Source organism: Lacerta agilis, chromosome 1 (genome assembly GCF_009819535.1).
Source record: "Lacerta agilis isolate rLacAgi1 chromosome 1, rLacAgi1.pri, whole genome shotgun sequence".
NCBI classification, from domain to species: domain Eukaryota; kingdom Metazoa; phylum Chordata; class Lepidosauria; order Squamata; family Lacertidae; genus Lacerta; species Lacerta agilis.
In genome coordinates, this window is record NC_046312.1 from 91,668,099 (window position 1) to 91,688,163 (window position 20,065).

At 48.5% G+C, this 20,065-nt stretch overlaps 1 protein-coding gene across 4 annotated transcripts; it reads left to right on the forward strand.

The window, feature by feature from the left end:
• The first annotated feature begins 2,992 nt into the window (after positions 1 to 2,992).
• EN1 (engrailed homeobox 1) lies at positions 2,993 to 15,804 on the forward strand. Of its 4 annotated transcripts, XM_033163654.1 has the most exons (5): positions 5,041 to 5,409; positions 6,767 to 6,838; positions 8,494 to 8,495; positions 8,926 to 9,920; positions 15,417 to 15,804. In XM_033163654.1, the coding sequence occupies exons 4-5, from the start codon at positions 9,080 to 9,082 to the stop codon at positions 15,731 to 15,733; spliced, it is 1,158 nt and encodes a 385-aa protein (XP_033019545.1). In that variant the 5' UTR covers positions 5,041 to 5,409; positions 6,767 to 6,838; positions 8,494 to 8,495; positions 8,926 to 9,079; the 3' UTR covers positions 15,734 to 15,804. The 4 variants fall into 4 exon arrangements, with proteins under 4 accessions (XP_033019555.1, XP_033019561.1, XP_033019545.1 ...); XM_033163664.1 differs by lacking the exons at positions 5,041 to 5,409; positions 8,494 to 8,495 and adding an exon at positions 2,993 to 3,205 and having other exon boundaries at positions 8,932 to 9,920; XM_033163670.1 differs by lacking the exons at positions 5,041 to 5,409; positions 8,494 to 8,495 and adding an exon at positions 2,993 to 3,161 and having other exon boundaries at positions 8,932 to 9,920.
• The last annotated feature ends 4,261 nt before the right edge of the window (positions 15,805 to 20,065 follow it).

Below are 20,065 nucleotides of genomic sequence, written 5' to 3' on the forward strand. Positions count from 1 at the left end.
TTGTTTTAAAGGGGTAAAAGCTCAGTAGCACGGCAGACATGTTGCACACAAAGGGCTCCGGGTTCAATTCTGGTGTCCGAAGCCCTAGAGAGCCTCTGCTAGTCGGTCCTGACACCACTCCAAGAGGTCTGACTTGTGAAGGCAGTTTCCGATGGATATTGAGTGTGACTCCCCATTTCTTCTGTTCATCCTGATGAGTGGGGACACCTGCTCCCCCCTCCCTAAAAAAAAATCCTGAACTGGCAGCTCCTTTCTCTGCCATCTTGCTACAGCACACCACCGGGACATTATTTATTATTTGCCGGTTGCATTTATATACCGCCTTTCCGCTAAGGCATCTTAAGGCGGTTTACAATGTAAAATATTAGAACAAACATAACGCTGCACAAATATTCTCAGGCCAACTTCAGGAGTTGATGGCACTAGCTTCCTGGCCCGGGCTTCCTCGAGGGCCGGTGACTACCCTTCCCCAGGAGTCCTGCTCATGTCCGAGGTGCTTGTAGAAACCGCCGGGTTGTTGTTTTTTAAGCAGTTGTTTCATAACTGAGGATTTTACCCCATCGCTTGTTCTTTGGTGGGCTTGAATCCTCTAAATTTCAGTGGAACTGAATTCCAACCAAGCCCAGGGATTTAGGATCAGAAATCGGAACTTGGAAGAAAATAGTAATAATAGCCTTTTAGGGTTGTTTGTTTGTTTTGTCTCTTTGTATCCCCATCGGTGGCTGAAGGGCACAAATGAATGTCATCGTCCCAGACGTCTCCCCCTTGATGGGTGATAAATGGGTGAAACGCCAGCGCCCCTCCGCACCCCCTACCATGCAGAGGAAGGGGAGAAGCTATTATCAGAAGGGGGGGGGTGTTAATTCGTTTCAACTAACGGGGAAATACAATGATATGTCTGGGGCTTCTCTGACCTCCTCTTCTTTCTCCTTCCAAGTCGCGAGCTTCGCCCTCCTGAATGCAGCAGAGCTGTCCAGATTTGCCAGAGGCAGCCGTGGGCCCGCACCCGATCCTGAGCTACGCCTCACTGGATTCAGAGGGGACTTATTTCCCAGCAGGCATGTTTAGAAAGTGCAGCCTCCCTCAGTCCCGCTCAAATCCGTGACACGGTCCTTACATAAATCCCGAAAAATTGTAGCTGTGGGTAAGGCTTGGGAACTTGAGACCTTCAGAAAGGAGGGAGGGAGGAAAAGGCTGGCATACAAAAGTATATATATATATATATTTATCTCTCACAATACATCCCTCTAATATGCGCATTTTATATCTCTCTCCATCGCTCACTAGATACACAAAAATATATTCCTACAGGACAGATCTCTCTCTCCCCCCCCCCCCTCTCTCTGCGAAGGTATGGAGGTTTTCCACCTAGTAAATAGATTTATTATATAATGAGGGGGGTGTCATATCCGTCAGTCTAAGGTGGGCAATATTATCCGCTCATATTCACTACTGATTCCCTTCTATTCTGTATCAATGTGTCAATTGCATTCATGGGCACTAATACCTTTATGACTTTCTGCCTCCCCGCTCTCTTTATCAAGACAGACAGACAGCCTGGTGGATATATACATGTTCATATTTGGTCTTAAATTACAAGCCAAGACACATCTCGTGTTGTTGTTGCTGCTGTTGCTGTAGTTTGGGCTAGGGGAACGCGTCCCTAGACGGACGTCTCCATTTTATCCAGCTGTACGGATTTATTGACTGATTCCCCTCAATAAATTAGGTGTACCAACACCCCCGATTGTTTCAGAGCATCGGCGTGTAAGTAAGGGGGCGCAAGGTTGCTTGTTAGGCTCCTGTGATTTCTGCTTATTATCTTTCTGCCGTTGCCCAGATCATAAGTGAGGACCGATAACATGCCAGCCACTTTCGTTTCCTACTCCCTGTCGCATTTATTTTTGTGGCTGCCGACGAAGTTTCCGAGCGCATCTCTATCCTGTCGAGAGATACGTATCGGTGCTCGTGGACGGGGAGTCGCAAGGAGACGGACTCATTTCATGCACCAAGATAGACGCAGCGCATCTGCCGTCATAAAAGTGCTATGGGTGTGTGTGTGTGTGTGTGTGTGTGTGTGTATCCATCAATCCGTCAATCAAAATTCTGCCAACCTGACACATGCCTGCTCTGCCTGCCCACCTCACCCCACATGCATCTGGGAGGCTTTCCCCTCTCCCCTGCTGGCCTCACCAGGAAAAAGGGGGGGGGGTGAGAGTGTGTGTGGAAGCCCTGTATTCCTGATGGTTGAAACGCATGGAACTTGCAACAACCCCACGCCGAGCTGTAAGCTACAAAAGTATTATTATTATTAATTATCACCATCATCATCATCCCCGGACTCCAAGGGGAGGAGGAGGAGGAGGAGGGCACCTTCTGCTCCTGTCACATAGAAACAAGTCATTGCAAAGGTAATCCTCGCCCATTATTAAACTCTAGGCAACCCTTCCATTTCGGAGGGGGAGAGAGAGAGAGAGAGAGAGAGAGAGAGAGAGAGAGAGAGGAGCACTCATCTGTAGCTTCTCCCCCCCCCCACACAATAAGGCACTACAATGATCAAAGCTTCCACATCTAATCAACACCCTCCAGTACGAAGACAAAAGCCAGTGAGCAAAATAAAAAAGAGGGCAGGGTGGGGGATTCTAATTCTGACGGGTGCTCTGACTGGCCTCCCCCAACCCATCACCATTTTGGACCAGGATCCCACACACTTATCCTGATGCTCAGGCACCGTTAGGATTCTATTTGCGAACTCCTACACACACACACACACACACACACACACTCGCCGGGATGGATGGGCACTCCTCCCCAATGATCAGGGGTGGTGGTGAGTTTGAAGAGTGGGGAGAGGGGGGGAGGAGAGGAAGTCTTTGGCCGCCACGGTTAGGAGCGGAGCAGCTCCGGGACCTGCCTGTGCAAACCTTTCTTCAGCCGCTGCCGCCCCCCCCCCAACATCCCGGCGTTCCTCCCCACTCCCGCCAGTAACTTAAACCAGATTGTCGGGGTGGGTGCGGGGTGGGTGGGGAAGGACGCCTGGCTGCGGAATGCTACTGAGAGAGGGTCGGGTCGGCTCTGGAGAGGAGGATGTCGCCTTGGCCGCCTCGGACGCCCTCCCTGCTGGGGACCTGGGAGAGGAAGAAACATTTCCTGTGCCGGCGGTGAGGTAGCTCACTCAGGTGGCTCTGCCTGCTTCCGGACAGAGGTAGGGAGAGAAAGGGAGGGAGGGAGGGAGGGAGGGGGGCATCTCTCTCCCTCTCTCCCCTCTTTCTAAAACACACACACACACACACACACACACACACACACACACACACGGAATGGGGCTCTGTAATTCACCTCACTGAGAAAAGACGGTGGAAAGATGTTATTGTTTATTAAATAAAAATAAAAATTGCACACATACACGCACGCCTCCCTTTCCATTGAAACTCCACCTTCCTTGTGTTGTTGGGCGGAAAATCAGTAATCATTCCCTGAATCTTGCCCTCATCGCCTTCGGTCCTATGAGAGGGTGAGGGCTGTGTGTGTGTGTGTGTGTGTGTGAAAGAGAGAGAGAGAGAGAGAGAGAGAGAGGCGCGCGCGCGCGCACGCATACACACATGCCTTGTTTATAGAGTCCTCCTTAAAACGTGTTTTGAATTCACTGTTCGTTTCAAATCATTATTCCTGGTGATACTTCCTGTTCCCACATATAACTTCGGGAACGGGAGAATTAACTGCTCATAACAAAATAGGTGCCGAGGAAGACTGGATAGGGACTGGGACGAGAGAGAGAGAGAGAGAGAGAGAGAGAGAGAGAGAGAGAGAGAGAGAGAGATCCGTGTATGTTTGTGTTGGAACCAGACATCATACAATCCGAATTGCAACAGTCTTAATTCCACGCGGGTCCGAGTCTTGCAATTAATCCGCCGATGGTCCACACAGTTGGTCCCCCGAAAAGTTGATCTGGCCACGGCTGCCTCCTCCCCCCCCCCCCATCGCCCTCTCTTTCTTCTGCCTTTGCAATGAAGACTGAATCCCCCGAGCGCTAATTGAATTAGCCTATTGAGAAGATTGTCAGGTACAATGACGTGGGATCCCCCTGCATTTCTCCGTGTCTATAGGCTTTGGGGACCCGGAATGTATAGCCTGACCTTCCCGCTCATAATAATAATGCCGCACTTGTAGGAGAAATCTATTCGCATTCACTTTTAACAAAACCTCTGGTCAGCCAGTCCCTGTAGGAAGGATGAAATCTATTGTATTGCAACAACTCATTTATGCCCTTCACCAAAGGCCCCAATGAGATCTGATCTGGCCCTAGAAATAGGATTATCAGCGTGTATATTAAAGGCGGCGATATATACTTCCTAAACGGAAACGGCGAAGGCCAGCCTGGCGAGAGGCGCAGGGTACACACACGTGTGCAGCGGAGAAGGGCTATCTTTTTAAAAATCTGGCAATCTGGCGTTGCCTTGCCGTAGAAATCTATGCAAGCCTGTGCAGGCCGAAGGAATCACATAAAATATACATCGAAAAAACAAACTCTAGCCCCCCCTCTCTGTTTTGTTTTTTTATCCACACTCTCCCCTGCTGCTTTTTTTAAAAAAAATATTATTATTAAAGCTTAAAAATTCAAAGCTTGCCACGTTTTCGTAATTTTTATTTTCGGCTTATTTTGGTTGCAGCAGACTTATTTTCCATTAAGAACTCGTGGTTAATTTAAAGAAAACGGAGGGGGGGAAGGAGGAAGCAGAGGGCAAAAGAAGGAAAAAACAACCCCACTGAAATTCTTATTTTCATGAATGCACCATAGATAGCTAGATAGATATAGATCGAAAGAGCAGTGTTCTTTTAGTCTGATTTTTCTATCTTGGGACAAAAAAAAAAAAATACTGATCAATGTACTGCTCAAAATACCATGCAAGCCTCTGGAACTGGGAGGATAACAGTCACCACCACCTCCAATTTCTCTTGTGTTTGGCGATTTTATATATATATATATATATTATATTATATATTATATAATATATATATTATATATATATACACGTACAGACTGGGGCCACGAATAAGGAGCCATCCAAAATTCAAAGCGGGGGTGCAGGCTTTTGTGATGGTCGTGGTAGTTGTTGTTCCTTTCCAACTTGACGGGATGGAGTAGGTGGGCTTATCTTCGTTAACTCACAAGAGCTCTGTGTTCGAGAGTGTCAGAGGAGCAGCCATAAAAAGTTGCAATCGTTAGTTTCCCGCACCCCACCCCTCCTCGGAATCTCCTCCTTCCTTCATTTGGCCACCCACCAAACCCAAACCCAGCAGATGCCTGCACAAGAAGGAGAACCCCTGAATTCTCCAGGACGACCCTCCTCCTCCTCCTCCCTCCAGGAAGGATCGGAGGAGTTTCAGCAAACCCCTAGAGCTATGCAGGTAAGCGGAGGCTCCTTCCTCCCTCCCTCCCTCCCTCCCTCCCTCCCTCCCTCCCTTCCTTTCTACCATCCATCCATCTAGCCAGCCTGCCATCCTTCCTAGTGGCAGGTCGGGGCTGGTTTGGCAAGTTCTCTCGCTGCCCGGTTTTGGCCCATTTCGGGATGGCGCGCGTTTGAACGCGCGCGCGCGTGTGTATTCCAGTGCCTAATCAAAGCTATGGGTCCGCCAGCGCATTTATCATCCCATTACTGTAACAAATCCGGGCTCCCACTCCATGAAAGGTAAAATGAATTACCGACGTTAAGCCGTCAATAAAGTCATTTCTGTAAATGGTGTCTCCGAAGGACTGCAGCATTATTCAACCAGCTTTATCAGCAGCTGGGAAATTACGTGGAGAGGCGCGCAGCGTGTAATAGGGGCCCTGCTTACTTTGATTAAGCGCCGTGCCAGGGAATAGTGACAGTGCTTTTTGACCAGGTTTTATTCGCCGTCTTCTGATGAACGCCAAGCTGATCAGGCGGAATGAAGAGTAATTAAAACCTATAAATTATCTTTCGCAGCCCTTCTCAAGGCGTCTCTTTGCAGGCGAGATAAGGCGGCGGGCCCCCATTTACGACTCTGAAAGGGACTGAGGCGCACAAAGGCTACGCAGCTAAATGGGATATTGATAGTGTCCTAATTAGAATTTAATTAAGTACCCACGCTCGCTTTTGGGATAAAGATTTCAATTTTTTGTCCTCCCCCCTCCTTTGGCGCACTAAAATATAAATAAAACCCAAATTTAGGGAAATGGGGAGGGGGTTGGCTAAGTCCGAGGAGATCTGGGAATAGCGAGATGTGGCTAATTTAATGTTGGGAGTTTTTGTGGGCTTGCGTCAAGTCTCCTCTGCCAGGTTGTAACGTATATATGTATGTGTGTGTGTGTACATATACATATACATATGCTTGAAGTTGCTTTAAAAATGGGCCTTCTCGCGGATCTTTCTCGAATAACCGCGATTTAAAGTCGTTGCGCTGTAGAATACTCTAATCCAATTATTAAGAAACAGTTACTCTTTCTTGGAGTTCCTTCCGGAGGGGGGGGGATCTCCTCCTTTCAGTGATTTTGGAGTTTTTAATTTTTGTTTAAAATAAACCTACTTGCACAAGTACGTGTACCTACATGCACACATATCCTGTATACACTACATATATACATGCACACACACAGAGAGAGAAAGAGAATTGAAATTATAGGATGCGTCCATTGCAAATCAATCTCAAAAATAAAGAGGGAGAATTAAAGTGAGGGGGGAGGGATGAGAGAAAAATAACAATCAAGTCACGTGATTCTTTCTCCTTTCTATTCTGTGAACAGGTTTTCAGGCCTTTCCACCTGCAGCCTCAGAATGTTTATGAACACCTGGAATTGACGCGGAGTCACTGAAAGGTAAAGCATGTGGCCTCATAAATCGCCACCACGGGGACCTAGTGAATCCTTCTCAGCTCCTCTCCATTAAAAACGCTGTTTTAATATTTCATAACAGTGTTATGTTTTGACCAGGAAGTGGAAGCGTGTGTGCGTGAGAGAGAGAGAGAGAGAGAGAAGAATGCGTTGCAGACAATAAATGATCCATGCAAAAATGATTAAAGCAAGGATAACATTATATTAGAGGGCAACGTGGTGCAAACGAAAAGCAACAACAGACCAATCCTGTTTTGTCTGCAAAAAAATGAAAATCTCAGTGTGCGAATAAACTAAAGGAAGCCAGTTTGGATTATTGCTATTAGTTTTTATGAGGATGATTTGTTTTTCAATGTTCTTTCATATCAAGTGTGTGTGTAACATTGGCCCGTCACTATCGTGTAAACGAACCAGCTGATAAATTGGCCGCTTTTGTACCTGCACGTTCGCAGGTTAGGCTAAGATTGAATACACTATCCTTTAAACCGACATTCAGCTCTCCAACTATTTTCCTGTTCTTTTAAATGACACCTGTTAATGAGTGAAGACATTATGGGGGCTTATGCACGCTGATAGAATTATCTGCAAGAAATAAATATTGATAAATGTTCCCTGGAATTGACAAGCGTGCCTGCCCAAAAGTCAGCGTTTAACCATCCTGTTTGGTTTGGGTGTTGTTGTTGTTTTAAAAAAAGTGAGAGGGGAGCATGTACCTAAGTCTGCAATCCTATCCACACACAAACCAAGAAAAAATTCCACTGACCTATTCCTGAGTCGACCTATGCTCAGGATTGCGCAGCCACTTTCCTATTTAAATCAATGAATCTGGAAAGTGTTGGGTCTAGCGCTTTTAGTCTTTTAGAAACTCCCTGCATCGTCTTTTTGACAAAACTCTTCTATGTCCTTTTTTAAAGTTTAAAACAAAAAACAGCGGACACAAACCATAACTACCACCGTAAACATACACAGAGTACTGAAAAATCTGTTTGGATTGGAACAGAGATTTCATAATTATTTAGGTTACTAGTCATACTCAGAATACACATCCACCCCATAAACGTGTTTTGTTTTGTTTTGTTTCGAATTTAGAAAACCATTCTATAAAGAGTTTAGCATCCTACTCTTTAGAAATAAAAACAAACAAACAAACAAACACAGGAAAGATTTCATTCCGAATTTCTTTTGCGAACCTCAGAAGATACACACACAATCATCTTGTGGAGTTTCAACACGTTATTTGTGGGGTTGATTTGGATATTTGCTTTTTGAGAAACATAAGTAAATGAAAAGTCCTGGGCAGGAGGGAAAAGGGAAGGAGAAGCAGACTCTAGAAAGGATGCGCTGTAGAAATCTCTCTCTCTCTCTCTCTCTCTCTCTCTCTCTCTCGTTCGCTCTGAATCAGCCAGCCCCTTGGATAATGTAACTGCAAAGTTCCAATGCAGCTCATTGGCCGACGTCAGGGGCGTCACAGAATTCCCGGGCTGCTCATTGGCTCTTTCCACGTGCGGGCCATCCTCACGTGCTTCCGGTCGGAATGAAAAAAAAAGTGTGGCTGAGAGATTTTTTAAGGAGAGTTTGTTGCAAGATCGGAGCTGTCAGAGATTTTTGCTTTCTTTTTCCCTTTTTTTTTTAAAAAGGAGAAGTGGGGGAAGGAAAGGTGGGAGGAAAAGATGCACGTGCGAGCGGGCGATTAAAGCATCTGCCAAGGCTGATCCGTGGGCAAAGCGGACTCTGACATTTGGGGAAACCCCAAAGCTGCGGCGCTCGGAGAAAGATGGGTAGATTGTGAGAAGACTTGGGGGGAGGGGAGGGCTTTGGGGGGGCTGGTTTTGTTTTGGTCTCTCTCTCTCTCTCACCCCCCTCTCTCTTTCGGAAGAGGGGTGAGAGAGAGAGGGAGGGTGAGAGAGAGAGAGAAAGAGAGAGAGGAAATATAAAACAACTGCCCCAAAAGCGCGAATCGCTCCAAATGTCTGAGCCTGTGGATATCTCTCTCTAGATTCCTCTGCGAGCCAACAAGTGGATTTTATTTTGCATTTTACCCATCTTTCCAAGAACAACAGCAGCAACAACAGCAACAGCAGCAGCAGCAGCAGCAGCGAGGACCCAACTACTCTGCCACCGCCCGGAATAGTGAGGCGTGGTGGTGGTGGTAAGTGGAGGGGGGGACCTCGAGTGAAGAAGTGGAAGAAGAGCCAAGACGCCCATCTGCGGAGCTGGCAGCTGACTATGGAAGAGCAGACGGACTGTAAAAGTCTGCGAGACTCTGCTCCGACTCCCGGCAGCCGCCCCAGCAGCAGCAGCCCCGGCGCCAGCGGCAGCGATGGCGAGAGCGTGCCGCTGTCTCCCGGCAGCCACGCTCCCCTGTCCCCGGCCGCGCCGTGCCTCGTGTCACTGCCTCTCCACCCGCACCACCACCACCACCCTCCGCACCACCAGCACCATCTCCCGCAGCAGCAGCATCAGGCGCCTCCGCCTCCGCAGCAGCAGCGGCCGCCGCCGCCTCCTCAGCAGCAGCAACAACAACAACAGCAACAGCAACAGCAACAGCACCGCACCACCAACTTTTTCATCGACAACATCCTGAGGCCGGACTTTGGCTGCAAGAAAGAGCAGCTCTTGCTCCTGGCCGGGACTGCGGCCGGAGGAGGAGGAGGTGGCGCCGGCGGCGGCGTGGGCGGCGGCCGGGACAGGGACCTTGACCGCGCGGCCAGCTCAGGTAGAGAAAATGTCAACCCTCTGCTCGGCAGGCCCCCCAACCTTAGCGCGGAGTCGCACGGGAGCCCCGACAGCTCCTCCAAAGCCAGCCCCGCCGCGGCGGCCGCAGCGCTAGGGACGGCCAAGCCCCCCATCTCCTCCTCCTCCTCCTCCTCTTCCTCTTCCTCCTCCTCCTCCTCCTGCTCGGAAGGGAGTGGAACTAACCCGGCGAAGTATGGGGAGCACGCCAACCCCGCCATCCTGCTCATGGGCTCCAATAATGGAGGAGCTGTTGCCAAGAGCGATTCTCAACAGCCGCTGGTTTGGCCTGCCTGGGTTTACTGCACTAGGTATTCAGACAGACCATCCTCGGGTAAGAATCCTCTTCCGTGCCTTCAGCGTTGCCTCCTTCCCCCCTGTCTTATATATACACCTGCCATTTCTATATATATCTATCTCTCTGTTATATGAGTGTAATCCTACGGGGAGCGTTAACCATCCCACCGAACCCAGGAAGCCAAGCCCCTAAACCGGCCACCCTGACGGTGCGCCAAGACTTGAGGCGCAGAGTGCGCCTAGGGATCCCAAACTGCGCTGGATTAAGTAGGTGGGAGGTGGCGGCTTGAGAGTACTTAGGGGTTTTGTGGAGCTGAGTCGGCGTTTCCCCTCCCTCGCCCGCCCCCGAACCCTGCATTTTCTTAGGGTGCCCCACTCCGAGGTTTGCGGGGCTTCTGGTATTCAAGAGCCTCTTTTGCGCCTCCCCGGCCAGCCTTGCCCTTGGGAGACTGCAGTCTTAGGCTGCAAAAGAGGGGGGGGCAGAGACTGCTTGATGATTTCCCCCTCGGCCCGAAGCAGCTTGTGGAGGAGCTGCGACCGAAATGCCCCCGGGGGATGTCAGCAACCTGGGCTGGGAGGTTTGTGGAAGTGTCTTTAGTGGAGGCAGAATCCGGAAAGATTGGAGGGCCCACGCTGCCGTCTTTCTTTCTCTCTCTCTTTTCTTTTCAGGCCTTAAAGGGTGGGTGGGGTGCCTCTCTCTTTCTTTCTGTAGTTAGGAAGGGGGGGGAACCATAGTATACTTTCTAAAACTCCCCCCCCCCCAGATATATCTATGGCTGGGAGAAAATTAGTGATTTCGGTGTGGGACGTAGCTGCAGACACTCAGTGCTTTTGTTGTCGTTGAAAAACCTTCGCTGCTGAGCAATTGAGGAGTGGAGGAGACAAGTGTTGCCGTGTGAAGGATGCGTTTTTGAAGGAACTGGCACTGGCGGGGGGAGAAAAAAGAAAGAGGAAGTGTGTGAGAGGGACAGAGAAAGAGAGAGAGAGAATAGAAAAGGAAAGGACTTTCTTGGGAAACCCGCGGAGGCCTCCCGGCAGCGGAGCACAAGAATCTAGGCCCCCTAGGCCTCCATTTTTCCATTCCCGTCTTCCAGACCGGGGAGGGGAGCAATTCCCATCCCGTGGCCGGCATTTCGCGCTTCCCAGCAGCCGGTTCTCCCTCCCGCCCCAGATGCCGCAGTGAGAATAAAGGTGTCTTCCCCCAACTAGCCCCCCACATCCCCAACCCAGTAAAAAACAACAACAACCCAGAATCCTCAATCCCGCTCGGTGGTTGCGGAATCTTCGGTTTCCAGGGGTGGGTTTAAATCCTTCCGGGAAAGGAGGTGTGGGAATAAGAGTTACGAGAGGAGAGGGAGAGAAAAGAGCCGGGGGGGGGGTTCCTGTCTTTCTGAATCAGCCCCTCCAACCCGTAAGGGCGAAGGAGTCGAGCGAGGGAGCCGCTTAGGGTCAGCGCCCGCGAAAGCGCCCGAAAAGGGCGACCGCTCGCCTTTGCTCTCCTGTCAACTTCCAATACCGAGAGAGAAAGGCAGGCTGCGGAGCTGGACGGTGGGAGGCTGGTGGCGAAGGAGCTCCGGCCGGGTGCGCTACCAGGTCGCTTTTTTCGCCCCACTTCATCCATCCCTCTCTCCCGCCGCCCCCAACCTCACCAGCCCCGGGTCGGGGCTCTTTATGAACTCCTTTCTGCCGGCGACTGATCAATCCTCCGCTATCAGCGCCAGCCATCTCGATCACGCCGCTATTGACACATCCCCGCTTCCTTGGAACTCAGAAAAGCCACTTTGATTGACTAAACGGATTGATTGAGTGATTGAGCTGTCAGCTCTACCTTCCGCGGCCAACTGCAATGATTTTATTACTGCTTTCCCAGGGCCGCTGCCTTGCAAAGTGTGTTTTGATAGGAAGGCTCCCCACCACCACCGGCAGCAGCACCCAGGAAATACAGCGCCCTGGCTCCCTAGGGAGGCCAGGACGGGCCTCTCCTTGAGAGAGGCTGCAGCGGCGGCTCATGACGGTGGGCCCTCTCAGAAACCGGTTAGGCCCCCCCCCCACCAAGCCCTCCTATTAGCCCACCTTTCCCTGGATGTGAAATAGGGGGTGTTGATCTCTTGAGACTGGTAGTTGCCCCCACCTCCTCTCGCTTTCTCACCCGAGACCTGACCGCTTCTTGGAAACGGCGCGTTTAGAATCTGCTCCCCACTGAACAGAGAGATCCGAGGAGCGATCATCCACCCCCCCGGCCAAAAATCTCAGCCCTCAAAAGAGCTTTTTCGCCGCTAGTAAATTTCTTCTGGCTGTTGTTATTTTCCGTAAATGAGGGGACTGGGGAAATATCTTGAGATTTTTATTCAGCCGGTTCTGTTTAATCCTTTTCTGTAGTTTATTCAGCCGTCTCTCTCTCTCTCTCTCTCTCTCTCTCTCTCTCTCTCTCTCTCATCTATATATTTTTAAGCCTGATTTTGAAAGCAGCCAGGCTTCTCAGAGCTACTTTTGCGGCCTGCTGACAGGAGAAGGTTTTCCTCACGTTCAAGAGACTGGCCCCAAAGTTGGCGATCTTTGGAAGAAGGCTAAATTTCCATTTTGTATCCTATTTTAAAAATCTTCGCGTTTGCGTAATTTTAAAAATGGCGTTTTAAGGTGCTCTTTTTGAATCCCCTTCACGATATAAATTGCTTTGAAGAGGGGGATCTTACCCACGTATGAATATATTCCTTCCCTAAAATAATTTGTATTTGATACATTTCCCAACAAAGCAAAAACAAGACGGCTTTGGAAAGATGATGTCCGGTCTGAATGACAACGACTTGAACAAGGATATGTCTAGATTTATTCCAGTACTTATTCGGGACACACTGCTTCGGAGTCCTTGGCTGATGCCTAAAGTGCTCGAATTCTATTTAAGGGAACGATCCACTTCCTCCAGTCTCTCTGTCCCCCCACTTCTGCAATTTTTTTAAAAAAGTTTCCCACCCATTTCCCTTAACACAGATAGAGAGAGAGCGCTTGTTTAGAAACGGGAGGGGTGCAGAACAACTTGCCTTAATTTCCGAGGGCTCCACCAAGGCTATGGGTCTAGTTTTGGAGTCCTGCGAGGCCAAGATGTGTTGATATTAAATTGCTTGGTAGGGCTTCTAAGCGGAAACGTTCGGACTTCGAGGAAGCAGCCTTGCGCGCGTGTTCGTTGGTTTAAAGAGAGGTGCATTTTGAATGTGAGGGCACCGTCTGGGCCAGATCTCTCAGTGAAATATAGTGTAGGAACGCCTTCCACTTGGAAATATATTTATCCGCGCCTTTTATTGGAGGGGTTTTGGTGGAGTGGAGACCAGCGGTTTCAGTGAAATGTTCCCCCAGTCATTGTAGGAGATGAGGGTTTGTCTGGCATTGCGTGTTTGTGTTTGCAGAATATCCTTTTGCGGCGGCAGCGCCAGGCTTCAAAAAATGAGCGCAATTTATTTTCCCTTATTATTGTTATTATCATCATCATCATCATCATCAGTAGTAGTAGTAGTAGTAGCCTAATATTATCTAGTCGTTCTGCAATAAGGCCTTTGGGCCAGCTTGCAATAGGGATTGCTTAGTTTCCCAAAATAAGAAATTTATTTTATGTCTGTGAGAGGAAAGAATTAAGAGTCTACAGCTGAGCACACATTGAAATAGGTATTTATAATCCGAGAGCCTTGCCTAAATTTATTGCCTGGTGTTGTCTGTGTGTTTTTTTTAAAGAAAATAATGAATTTCAAAATTAAAATATTAAATATAAATTAAACACACACACATACAACTTCCCAGGCTTGCTTTGTTGAGGGACGACTTGGTTTGATTTGGAGGAGGAAAGTCTGGGTCCCGCTGCGGATCAAAACAGATTTAAAATCCGGTGTTGTACCGGCGCATAAGATCCTCCAGCGCCGCCTGAGAAGCTTCTGCTCCGAAGCTGATCCTGCCGAAATTAATGGGGCGTAATAAAATTCGGTATGACTTGCTCTCGAGTAGACAGGGTGAGGCCTGCGCTATTACTCTTCGTGTTTGCTAGTGCTACCGTTAGGCCCAGCCCCAGCAGCAACAGAACCCGCTTCGTAAACCGCTTGCAGTGCTTGTTTTGGTTCCAGTCTTTAAATCTGTTTACCTCGATGCTTATTTATCCTTACAATTCAGCGGGAACTTTCTGGTTGCGTTATTTCAAACGTGTCCTTGTAGCAAACATGTATGTTGAGGTTGAATGACGTTGGGAAAGGTTTCCTGGGGTGTTACCTCTAACACGTACCATTTAACTCTAGCAGCGCCGGAAATGCTGTATGTTTGATCTGTGCGCTTTTAAGAAAACAAAACAAATCCAGGAACCCCGCGCTTTCCTAAATGAATATAAACTGCAGCGAAGGCCCATAAGTCAGGAGCCCGCTTCCCTAGCGCAGCCATCTGCTGAGGAAGCTGTGTGTATGTATTTGTTGTTGGGGGTTTTTTTTTTTTTTTTAAAAAAACTTTCTGATACTGTACTTTTTACTTTTTGCTGAAGCTCATAAGTAATTTGTCAGACTTCTCCCCCACTTGCAAAGTGTTTGCTGTAAAGTTAAGACGCTTTGCCTTTAAGAGATGAGAGTTTTTAAGAGGAAGAGGGCCAAAAGACCGCCCCTCCCATACGTATATTTTGTGTGTATTAGAAATGTGTGCGTGATTCCAGCTGCATAAGACTTGATAAATCCAAATTAGCTGATTGATCTACCTCTCAGTCTCTTTCTCAAACTGTCTATCCATAGATATAGATAGATGGATAGACAGATAGATGGTGATCAATAGAAAACTGCTTGAGATCTGGTGCGATCAAACAATTGAGCTTGGGGCCAGCCGGGGAAAAGCCAGCAGAAACATCCCTGTGCCTGACCAATACCTATCCTGACAAACGTTTCCCTTTGGATTTTCTGCCCCCCTCTCTTTGTTTCTTCGCTTCTATCTCGCCCCTCTCGCCTTTCTTCCTTGGCGTCTTCTCCTTCGTGCCAGCTAAAAGTGACCGATGCTGCTCTTCTATGTACTCGCACAGAACTTGGGACGAAGAAGGGCCTAGACTGTTTTGAAAAGCGCCGGGGTGGTGGTGGTAGTGGAAACAGGCGTCCTGAAGGATGTGGGATGGGGTGGGGGAGAAATGCACCCACGTTTTAAGCAGTGGAGGAAAAGACGTAGGATATATGTGGGGATGTGGGTTGGGGGGAATCCAAGCGGATCAGTTCTGACACCCCCCCCCCAATCCATCACGGTTGCCGGATGTCCCTTTTGGAAAGGGGAAAGGAGGCGTCCCCCTTTCCTTCAAAACAGAGTCTCCCCATTTTCCGGAACGCCCGGCGTTGCTCCCATGTGGCAGACTCCCCCTTATGTGTGTTGCTTATGTGTGTGTGTTTTGGGAACGCTTCTGACCTGGCAACTGCTGTCCCCTTTTCTCTCTCGTGCCCCTCACCCCCTCCTCCTCCCCCTTTGTGTGTGTGTGTGTGTGATTTTCTCTCTCTCCCTCCCTCCTCCATCCCTCACCCCCCCGCGCCTTTTGTAGGTCCCCGCACGAGGAAGCTGAAGAAGAAGAAGAACGAGAAGGAGGACAAGCGGCCTCGCACCGCTTTCACGGCGGAGCAGCTGCAGAGACTCAAGGCGGAGTTCCAGGCGAACCGCTACATCACCGAGCAGAGGCGGCAGACTTTGGCGCAGGAACTCAGCCTCAACGAGTCGCAGATCAAGATCTGGTTCCAGAACAAGCGCGCCAAGATCAAGAAGGCCACGGGCATCAAGAACGGCCTGGCGCTGCACCTCATGGCGCAGGGACTCTACAATCATTCCACCACTACCGTGCAAGACAAAGAGGACAGCGAGTGAGCCCGCCAGGAGAGCACAGACCTTGTCGGGTTTATTTTGTTTTCGTTTTTTCGTTTTTTGATGCTTAATATTATTATTATTATTATAATTATATTATTATTATTATTATTATTATTATTATTATTAACCTGATCGCCAGGGAAGACAAAGAATAACCATACAAAGCAAAAGAAAAGAAAAGAGGAACAATTTAAAAAAGAGAGCGAGAGGACAATTTGGGAAAGGACAAAACACGACAAACACAAAAGGACTTATTTCCTGCAGTGACACACATTTGTGGGGGACTTGGAAGGGTGCTATTTAAGAGAGAGAAAAGAATCAAATTTATTGTCTATTCATAGTTATAAGGATTCCGATTTAGAACAAAACAAAAACCCCGAACACTTACAAACAAAAAGTTATCTATATAGCCAAACATCGTATGATCTTGTATATATTTAATTTCAGGTAAGAAATGATGATGGTGATGACGACGATGATGATGATGATGTGTAGCGTTTTTCTATTCGCTCAGCCGTTGATCTCCCCCCTCCCCGCCCACCAGCTCCACTTTGGTTCCCCCCCCCCTCTTCTTTTTCTTAATTATAACTCTCAACCCCTCCAGCACCCCCCTTTCAGCCTCCTGATTTTTAAGAATTTGTCTGGCTCTTCCCGACTTCCCGACTTCCCTGCTCCCCCTTTCTTCTTTTCCCCGTCGCGTTTTCGTGTGTGCCTTTCTCCCTCTCTTTCATTTCGTGCGTGTGCGTGTGGTGTTTCTTTTTCTTCCTTCTTCTTCTCTCTCTCCCCCCCCCCACTCCCACCCAGTAAGAACAATAACACTATGACCCACAGACTGCGAGACTGAACCCCTTGCTGCAAGCCAAAGATTTTTTTCTTATGTTCAGAAATCTGTAGTCTGAAATAAAGTGTAGATTGTGTTCAGGATATATACCGAATCTGTAATTCTTCTCTGTTCTCCAACCCCACTCCCCCTTTAATACATTAATATATTAAAATACCCTGTTCTTCTTATTCTTTATATACATTTATCTCTAAAACTATCTGGCATATATGTCTCCCAGATTATTTTTTTAAGTGAGGAGAATTCTTTTTTTTTTTTAAACCAACGTCTTGTTTCCCTTGCTTATTTGCTCTCAACTTCTTCCCATGCTATTGGATGCCTGGGTGGGATAGCAGGGCCCCAATCCAATGAGCTGTAGTCCTACTAACTGCCCGGCTCTGCGCATGTTTACTTAGAAATGAACCTTACTGAGTGCTATGGACCTACTCCTCCCCCCCCCCAAAAAAAGCCCCACACCCAACAACAACCCTTAGTCCATTGGGAAGAGAAGGGACTCTGATCTTCCGGGCTAACTTGTTTCAATGGGAAATGCTCAGACTGAGCTAGTGCATAATATTTGTGGAGGAAGCCTGAACGCCACCAAAGATCTAGAAATAGGTGCTTCGGTTCCAGATGTGATATATTTTTGTGTTTGTGTGTGAATATGAAATGAATGAAAGCTAATAATGTCATGAAATTTCCTGGCTCCTTCGAGTTCCAGGATGGGTTGGAGAGAAATTTGTCTGACAGCTCCCTGCCTCGCATCCAAGATCATATTGAATTTCTACTGAGGCGCTTTTTCGCCAGGAAGAGCAATAGAGGCAGGCGAGGGAGAGGGGAGGAGGGGAGGGGAAATGATCGGTACTTTGCAGACGGTTGCTTAGCAGCGCGGCATAATGAATGGCGGGGTTGGGGGGGGGCTGGCTTTCCCTCCGCGGCCTTCTTCGAGCTGCCATTGCCTTTTAAAAATGTTTAAGTAAATTCGGCCTTTTAATGTTAGGGCTTTTTTTATTTTATTCCTCCTCCCCTTCACCCCCAACACTGAGATGGAGCAAATGGCCTCGCTTTCCAAGAGAGTTCCTCCGTGCCCATGAGGACGGCCACTTGAACTAACAGTTACGAGCAGGTGGATAAATCCGCCTTCTCTGGCAGGCCAACATTATTAAGAACAGACACCATTTTTAATTTGCTTGGAGACACCGCGGTCGTAGGAGCTCAGTATTAATTTTGTGTTCTGGTGACTCTTCCATGAAATTGTCAAGTACCTTGTGGGCGTCTGGGCGTGACATAAAAGCCGGGTTCTTTCTTTCTTTCTTTCTTTCTTTCTTTCTTTCTTTCTTTCTTTCTTTCTTTCTTTCTTTCTTTCTTTCTTTCTTTCTTTCTTTCTTTCTTTCTTTCTTTCTTGTTTGTCTGTTTGTCTGTCCCGGGTCCCCAGTCGTTTGCAAAGGGGCACCCTAAGCACAGCCATCCCCACCCCACCCCGACTACGTTCAGGAACAGAGCTCATGCTTTGCCCTCAAAGTTCCCGAGTTCCTTCCCTGGCATCTCCAGGGTAAAATTTCAGGCAGCGCGTACAATTACTGAGCTACGTGGACCAATGACCCCCTAGGCACCAGCGAGTCCATGTGACTCACAATTCAAGAGAGTTTGGGCGGCCTTGTTCCAAAGTATATCCCCTGATTTCAGCGGGCTTTGCTTTCAAGTAAAACATGGCTAGGGCGGCTGCTTAAATTCCGCTGGGTGGGTATGATTATTGTTAGTCGTAATGGTAGTGGTGGTAACAGCGGGAATAGTGGACGTAGCATTCGGGAAAGGGCCTTTGCTCAAGGGTAGAACATCTGATTTTGGTGCAGAGGGTTCCAGTTTTAATCTCCAGCATCTCCAGTTTGGGCTGGAAGAGGCCCCCATCTGATACCCTTGGGGAGAGCTGCCAGCCAGTAAGTTCGGTGCCCCAGTGGTCTGACTCAGTATAAAGCAGCTGCCGATGTTCCTGTGTCGCTTCCCTTCCACTCCTTCATTTATTCATGTATATATTAAAAACTGACCAATGTGGAATTCAGTTCATGATGCTTCGCTATTAAAGCCATCCTTTGTTTACAAGCGTCTATTTCTCTCCCCTTGAAATGCCCGAGATTTGTAACATCAATTCTGACTTAACGCAGAAAACCACCCACCCCGAAAGAAGGGAAGGCACTTCCCCACCAAGGCACTTAAATGCCCTTCCTTCCAGTGGGGGAGAGAGAAGGAACTATTTAAATTTCTCCCCCTGAAATCATAGGGCCTCGGCGCTTGAAGGTGCAGTGCTACTACTACACGCGTGTAACCCGGAGAAAGTCCCATCGAGCTCAGAGGAACTTAAGAGGATTGCGCTGCTCTTCTGGTCACGGGCCACGCACGGAAAAGACAAAAAATTAAATGTTTGTTGTTGCTGCTGAATGGCAACGTTGGCACACTAGGAAAGTCAAGGCGCTGGGTTGGAAAGAAATATATTCGCACAAGATAAGATCACCCCCCCCCCCACAAAAAAAACAACTTTAAGGGAAATATTGTAGTTTAATGGAACTGTTGGCATGCTGACTCACAGTCTTGCTGCGGACAATGGAACTCGCTCTGCACAAAGAGTGTTAAGGTTTATAGCCCAAATTCAAGTGCGCCCAGCCTACGAATATTTCCCTACGACCCGTCCAGGTTGGGGTGTCTTGGATGCATTGATAAAGTCCAGTGACTGAAATTCTGGAGACGTGCGTGCGTGTGCGTGCGTGCCTGCGGTGGCTGAAAAATATTTTATTTCGTGACACACCCACACACCCCACCTCTGTTGCTCACCATTAATTATACATGCCGTTCCACACTGGCCCAAAGAAGTGTGATTCCCCCAGTCCCCCTTCTGCCCCATTTCCAAGTAAGGTATAATACTTGCAACGCAATCCTAGGCATGTCTACTCAGAAGTGGACACTACTGAGCTCAATGAAACCTTCTCCCAAGTTAAGTGCACATAGGATCCGGGCGGAACCATTGACTTCAGAGGAGAGAATTGAGTGGATAGGCCCATCGCGTTCAAAATAAAGCGAAAGAATTCAGCAGCGCTTCCCCTCTCCCTTCAAACAGGGCACCCTTTACCTTCAGAGAATGACGCAGAGCAGCCTTCCCCAATCTTGTGCCATAGCTCCCTTCAGTTGCTTGCTGGACTAGCTACAACTCCCACCAGCCCCAAGTCACCTTGCTGATCTGGGTTGATAGGAATTGTAGTTCAAAGCAGCAGGGTAGTGGTGGCAACAGGTTCAGGAAGGCTGGGGACAGCGTGGCCCTTGAAACTGATGAGAGTTTTGAGGTCTTCAGTTTTGAGGTCTTCCATAACAAACTTAACCTTTCCCGTAAACGTGGTGGTGGGGGGGACCCATCTGAGTGAGGCAGTTTAGATTCTGGTCAAAGTTTATCCAACTTTTCCTTCCACGGAATTTCCGTACATACGCGCCCTGCCATGTTCCCTTCACAACAACCGCGTAAGGCC

Excerpts from the sequence above, each read along its gene's own strand:
- EN1 (XM_033163664.1), top strand. The coding sequence starts at position 9,080 with ATGGAAGAGCAGACGGACTGTAAAAGTCTGCGAGACTCTGCTCCGACT. Across the intron at positions 9,921-15,416 it reads TTCAGACAGACCATCCTCGG|GTCCCCGCACGAGGAAGCTG; the intron begins GTAAGAATCCTC and ends CGCCTTTTGTAG.